The sequence below is a fragment of the Panicum virgatum genome, chromosome 2K, assembly GCF_016808335.1.
Source record: "Panicum virgatum strain AP13 chromosome 2K, P.virgatum_v5, whole genome shotgun sequence".
Classification (NCBI taxonomy): Eukaryota; Viridiplantae; Streptophyta; class Magnoliopsida; order Poales; family Poaceae; genus Panicum; species Panicum virgatum.
Window position 1 is genome coordinate 66,790,360 of NC_053137.1, and position 6,398 is coordinate 66,796,757.

General features: G+C 41.4%; 1 protein-coding gene across 3 annotated transcripts; it reads right to left on the reverse strand.

Moving 5' to 3' along the window:
• Positions 1 to 120: 120 nt before the first annotated feature.
• LOC120694769 (tyrosine-specific transport protein-like) lies at positions 121 to 6,005 on the reverse strand. 3 transcript variants are annotated; one of them, XM_039978028.1, is made up of 15 exons: positions 5,659 to 6,005; positions 5,531 to 5,571; positions 5,186 to 5,278; positions 4,866 to 4,940; positions 4,638 to 4,687; positions 4,346 to 4,435; positions 3,843 to 3,899; positions 3,414 to 3,483; positions 2,527 to 2,637; positions 2,400 to 2,452; positions 2,002 to 2,149; positions 1,842 to 1,926; positions 1,551 to 1,679; positions 835 to 1,037; positions 121 to 756 (listed from the first exon to the last, which is right to left on the reverse strand). In XM_039978028.1, exons 1-14 carry the CDS (start codon positions 5,879 to 5,881, stop codon positions 847 to 849), a joined length of 1,416 nt encoding a protein of 471 aa, XP_039833962.1. In that variant the 5' UTR covers positions 5,882 to 6,005; the 3' UTR covers positions 121 to 756; positions 835 to 846. The 3 variants fall into 3 exon arrangements, with proteins under 3 accessions (XP_039833962.1, XP_039833961.1, XP_039833963.1); XM_039978027.1 differs by having other exon boundaries at positions 708 to 1,037; XM_039978029.1 differs by having other exon boundaries at positions 708 to 1,037; positions 2,527 to 2,628; positions 5,659 to 6,003.
• Between the last annotated feature and the right edge of the window lie 393 nt (positions 6,006 to 6,398).

Genomic DNA, 6,398 nt, shown 5'->3' on the forward strand with positions numbered 1-6,398 from the left:
GTAAAATAGGTAGCAGAGTGCTACTGTTCACCAATTCAGTAGGTCTCCAATGCGGATGCGCAAAGCTGAGGACGAGGAGAGAGGATGCGGATTACTACGGTTTCTCTCTCCGTCCCGCAGCTCCCTATTTCTTCTCTGTGCAGTGAAAAAGGTTGATAGTGCCGGGACCTACAGTACTTTGCACATGCCTGTTGGATCACAGCTTGCGGATGCGAACGTCTTATCCGTGCCCCTTTACGCGTCCGCATCCGTGCGCTGCTGGAACGGGCGTCTTCTCTCCGCAGCGCCTGTGGTGGGCCAGGGTGCGGATACGCGGTGTTTTCCGCATTCGCCTTGGGTCTTTGTTGGAAACAGCCTTAGAGCAAGTTTTATGGTTGCGCTAGCAGCCGGCGAAAAGAAAGCCAGCGTGGGCGAGCATTAAATGCTGGAGCAGGAGCGGCAGCGAGCGGCGCAACCCATCCGGCCAATGGGCGGTGTGCGCAGCAGCAGCGCAGCTAATGGCAGCGCACGCGCCCGCTTTGCGCCGGCTGACTCACGACACGCCCGTTTTTTCTCTTTCCTCGTTTCTCGCTCCTCCACGTTACGTTTGATTCGGATGATGTGGCTGCTCTCTTCGCCAGGTGAGTGTGCCTTGTAATACTTGCTCTTATTTGACGATAAATATCTCCTGCGAATCTCATTGGAACGGTTCAACTCAACATCGATGCTTGATGAAACTGCAAACTGCATTTGATTGCTTTTGACTATACTAGCTAACTGCAAAGGAGATTTTCCGTGTTGGCAATACTGTACAAAAAAATAATCTGAAGGGACATTGTTTATATATCCTTTCACCTGCACTGATTGTCAGTGTAGCCCTTGTAGTTGCATTACATCCTTGATTACCTCTGAAACAATAACAAGCAATGCACCTCCCATAACAACCGAGAGAGTAAGTTTTCCTCCTGGGACGATAGGGGGTACGGGGGCTTCCGACTCATCTGAATATCTCTCTGACCAAGACATAGCTGCAGGAAAAACTCCAAAGAGTACTAGAACTGAAAATAATGCATGCAAGGTATCAGTTCATTCTACTGAAGTATGAAGTGCAATATATATGCAGTCACTAATCAGATGAATGTCCTATACTTCAATTTATAAAATCTTACTGCAATAGATTATAGATGATCACAAGTCATATGGATGTCTGGCACTTCTATTTATCTGCTATTACTTTGTGATTTCATATCCACAAGGAGTGCTTTTCATTTGGGTCAACATAAACAATTTTTATTTCATATATTTTTTCTTAGCCCCTGCCTGACCCTGCATTTTGAACCTAAGCCAAACGCTTGGGACTCCAAAGTACCCATCATAAAAACACATCCTGGAAAAACCTTGATCTGTTTCAGGTGAAAATTCTTATGATGTGGTTGGTGTTTAGTTTCAAGATTTCAGATCAGAAGGAAAACTGGAGTAATGTATTGTTGGTATTGTCCCATTTTGCCACATGTTTGCAAGGATAATAGATTATGAAATAACAGTTCAAGATACAGTAAAAAGATCCTTGCCTCCATAAGTTCCTGCAAAGTCCAGTGCATTGAAAAATATCTCCGGATCAAGCAGGGACAGAAGAAGTGGAGGGAGCAGAGTTAATAAATATGGCAGCGGTTTGTTCTGGCCACTTGGTAGTTTAAGCACTGCAAAGTTTTACAGAAGAGACAAGAAATGAGCGAAAGCACTGGTTCCAGAATCTTGAAAAGAATTATTGCTGCCTTGGTATCTCTCCCATAAAAAAGGTGGAGATGTTCTCCCTCAGGCTTAGCTGAGAAATCTGATTGCTATGGACCAAAGATACTTACAGTCTGCTAGGAAGTCTGAGAGTCCTAGAACAAATCCAATGTATGATGTGCCTATTGCGAGAAATGAGAACGCCTCAACAATAGGCTGCAAACCAGAAGGGATGTCGAAGTTAGCTACAGTTTTCTAGAGAACTGTATGAGTAACTTGAAAAATACTTACCCCCACTATCCCATTACTTGATCTAAGTAGTTCTAATGGATCAGAAACAGTGCTGCTCCCTGCAATTCCAGGAAGTGTTCCCAGGATTACACCATCCCACACTAGGAACAGAGCCAGTGGTATGGCAGTACCCGCTATGATAGCTGTTCTGCAAAACCCAAAAAGGATATGCTTTCACTTTTACGATTTGCTGATACATTATCAGTTAATAGAGTATAGTAAATTTAGAGGAAATTCGTGACGTTTCTTTAGTTGAAAAACTGTTGTCGTGTTGTATAAATAGCTCTGTTGTTGCAAGCCTGACAGTATAGGTAACTCCTTTAACTGGCACAAATAACAACTTCTGTACTTAATTAAGTTGGATCGTTTATGTACAAAGTTGTCCTCAGAAGTCTCACCGTACTTTTGACAGGTCTCCCTCCAAATTTGTACAGAGAACAGGAACTACATTCTGTTAGAGCAAATACTCAGTTTAGTGCCAAGGAGAAAATTTATTCAAGTAAGTACGGATGGTAACAGGATTACCTGGTATACAAATGAAAGAGCAATTATTGGTATACTTTGTGGAGCAGCAGCAAAATTCGCTTCAAGAAGAGAACTCCACTGTAGGTTTCCACTTGCAACCACCTGTTTATACTAGAACCAGTACGTTATCTGTGACACACCCACAGGCCACAATGACATACTTTGCCTATAGGTGTTTCCGAGTTGTCTGATGGTCTAAATTTTGTCACAGGGACATACTTTCTGTCCAAATATAATCATACAAAAAGGACGATGATCACATTACTAAAAGGGGGTCATGATTTGTTGGGTTGCGTAGTGATATTTGGCCCATGGTCTTAGAGCCCATTGTCTATGTATATATACCAGGCACAGAGAGAAAGCTAGCAAAAGTTCCAGACATTCCTCCAAATTCGTCATGTTTTGAGCCAAACAGCATATAAGTACTGAGCTTATGCAATGTTTTACTCATCTCTCTCTCTCTCTCTGAAAAAAATATTTTGGAAAATAACATTAGTGAAAGCAAGTATGGTTGGGAAATTGATAGATTGATTAACAGGAGTACACAGAGGTACAATATATAGGCAAGGATCATCTAGGGTTTATAGAATACACCCAATCAACGGAGATCCTTGTCTAATCCAAATCAACTATCATAAAACCAAGAGTCAACCCTAGCCGCCTAGGCTGGGCACCAAGGCCCAAAGTGCCAGCCCACTAATAGTCTTGCTAACAACTAGAACTAGTGTTGTTCTTAGGGATTTTGATCCTTATTAGTTATTAATCTGTCATCTGACACATTCTTTAATAAGAGACTTTTGAAATAATTAATTACTAAAAGAAGTCTTGAATGTAAAACTCCATAAGGCAACTTTGCTGCGTACATATCTGATAGCATTAGCACTTACAACAAGAGAAGTGAAGGACGTTAGGATGCCAACTACCAGAAATCCATTTACTGCACCGATCAGTCGCTGGCTGCGGTCATCAACACAATTTGTTAAGTGCTTATAATCTCTTGGGAAAGTAGTAAAAAATAGATCGTTCTATTAAGATTATCAAGTAAGAATTTAACTACCCCATCCCCTAGACTGATGAATTACTTGTAAAATCATTTTTTAAAGCTAGAAAGACACTTATGACAGTCATAAAGTAAGGATATCAACATCTCAAGGACTCATAGCTACACTGCATATAGTCAGTAGCTGTCCTGGATATAGCTTGTGATAAACTTCAAGTCTGACCAAAATTCTACAAAACTCAGAGAAAGAGCCATTTCCTTGTATATTACAATTCACGTGTTCAGGATGTCTGATACATTAACAATTGAAAATTACCTTCCAAAGTAACAAATTCCCCCAAAAGCCAGTGAAAACAGGGTAGCACTCTCCCATCTGTAATAGCACATCACCAATGTCTTAAGAAGGCGTGACTGAATGATTGAATGCTAATGCTAACTTAATTGCAGTGTGATGACTAGTGATATTTTGTGGCTGTTTAGAATACTACAACCTATAAGTAAAATTATTATATGAAAGCAAAACATTTGAAAACGAATGCAAAGACCACCTATCCTTTGATGATGAAGAAAATTTAGAAATTACCAGTTTAATGCTACATGATGTTGTGATTTCAAAAATAATACAAGATATTATTTGTTAATTACACGCAAAATACTAATGATTTATTAGATGACACAAGGATGAAGCATATAAATGATGTTTGAGTCCTATCAGATGACACACTAATCAAATGGATACAACATTTTCTTTAACAAAAGTGCTGGACAATAGCTAGGCAGTCAAATAAAAGCAAAAGAAAATAGAAAAATAGGGCTTACAATGGAATACCCAATGTGTCTGTTATGATATCTGAAGAGCGTGCCACGTATGCGACAAGAAGCGCATAATGTATAAATAAATAGGATAAGCTGCAGGCACAAGAAAAGCAAAGTCAAAAAAAAATTCATAGGAGATATGAAATGTTATTTGTGTCGAAAAATAGTAATACTAAAATGGTCGGCTCAATTTGTGTGACGATATGAAGTTCCTTCTTCTTTTAGAAATGTCAGTTTATCAACATTTCAGGCTTTCTATGCATTAATAAACTTCTAGCATGTGATTTAATCATACCAGGCTGTTCTTACTCCAAATGTCCCTAGAGTGCGCATAGCCATTGAGACCTGGAATACATGTTGCTTCAGATGGCTACTTTGAGATTGTGCAAGATACAAAATATACAGGGAGCAAAGTCCATAGCATGCAACTTTTTAGCTGAATTTTACTATTGCATAAACATTTTAATTGACCCTAAATAGTACTCTAGTTCAGGAAACCGTCACAGGAGGATATGTTATCTACCAGGGAGACACCTCCAGATCCTAGCTCACACATTGTATTGACGTTTACTTCAGCAACTAGCAACCCTGTCACAACCTGGAAATGTGATGCCAATCATAAGCTGTCTTACTGTAAACAATTGAATGGAATAGACATTGGGTCGATTATCAAACCGTCCTGTATCAAGGTGACACGAGAAACGAATATTTAACTTATAAGGGCAATAATTTATCCAGTGATGCAGAATGCAAAAGGGTTTACCTTTCATAGGCTTCTCTGACTGCATGTCACCTTGAACAAGCCGGATTTGATAATTTACCCAGTCAACGACGTTCTATTACCATGTATAACCAGCAGGAAATGCATGTAACTGCAGAGGTCAAGAACCCAGCTTCTTGTGTGACTGCAGGGATTGCGAGGATACCTGCCCCAACCTATTTGCAGAGGAAAAGAAGAGTAAGTGAAGTGTTATGAGGGATGCCAATTAGAGGAATAGAGGGCGAATTTGTCTGGAAGTTATTTAATAAGCACATATATAATGTGCTTTCCATTTCTCATGAATTTTGCTTTGCAAGTTTTAGTCCGTGAAGCGTGAGGCAATGTGTTAGAATCTATCAGCAATTCCTACTTGAGCATTTCAGCTCTTACAGCACAAGGAAGAACAAGGGAAGAAAATAGTACAGTACCGTTGTGCCAGCCACTAGGAAGATGGCACTGGTGAGGCTTCCTGAAATCAAAGGGAAACAGAACTCATTGGTACGAGCAAATCACCGGGAGAGTCTGAGAGTTGAGAAAAGCAGTGACTGTGCATTACCAGGCTCGTGCTCCATGGTCGCCTGGTTGAGGTTGGAGAAGAGGCGCTCCAGCTGCGGCGGCGAGTCCGGCGGCTGCCGTTCGTCGGCGTATTGAGAGCAGAGGCATCTCCGCAGCGGCCTCCTCGTTCCTCTTCTGATTACTCGCCTGGGCACCGGTGTCCTTGCGGAGATCGAAGAAGGTCGCAGTAGAGGGCAGCAGTGAACAGAGATCAACGACGCCATTGCTGAGGCTGTTCCTTCTCCACAGTGTTGTACCAGCAGAAGCTTGTCTGGCCTGGCGTCGCGTCGCGTGTGCTATCCTCTTGCTGTTGATGCTGGCCATTTATTTGGGGTGTCGAGCACGAGCAGGCTGGAAAAGTGCTGGTGCTTTCTCCGCTTCCAGTCCGTCCAGCCACTTGTCCAAACTTTTCGTTGCATTATCCTGTAAATCGTTAGTTTTCTTTTGCTGCTTCCATGTCCACTGTTGAAGTTATTGAATAAAAAAAGCTAATTTTTATCTCAGTGTCTGCGTAGACCTGTCTAGCAATAAAAAAAAATCAGCAAAGGAAGGCTGGACCTCAGGTCTAGCGCGGCACGGGGCCACTGCAGCGCTCCTTCAACTTGGGCCTCACAAAAAATCAGCAAACGAGTACAATCATTTGTTTTCTACCGACAGTCATTTTAGTACGTCAGCTTTGATTTGAGAGTCAAGTTCATCTTTGAACTTTCAGATAAGTCAATATAGTTCTTCAACTTTTAT

Coding starts and splice junctions, on each gene's coding strand:
- LOC120694769 (XM_039978028.1), bottom strand. CDS start 5,881: ATGGCGTCGTTGATCTCTGTTCACTGCTGCCCTCTACTGCGACCTTCT. Junction 3,900..4,345: donor GACACATTGGGTATTCCATT/GTAAGCCCTATT, acceptor GTGCTATTACAG/ATGGGAGAGTGCTACCCTGT. Junction 1,038..1,550: donor CTTTGCAGGAACTTATGGAG/GCAAGGATCTTT, acceptor CATTATTTTCAG/TTCTAGTACTCTTTGGAGTT.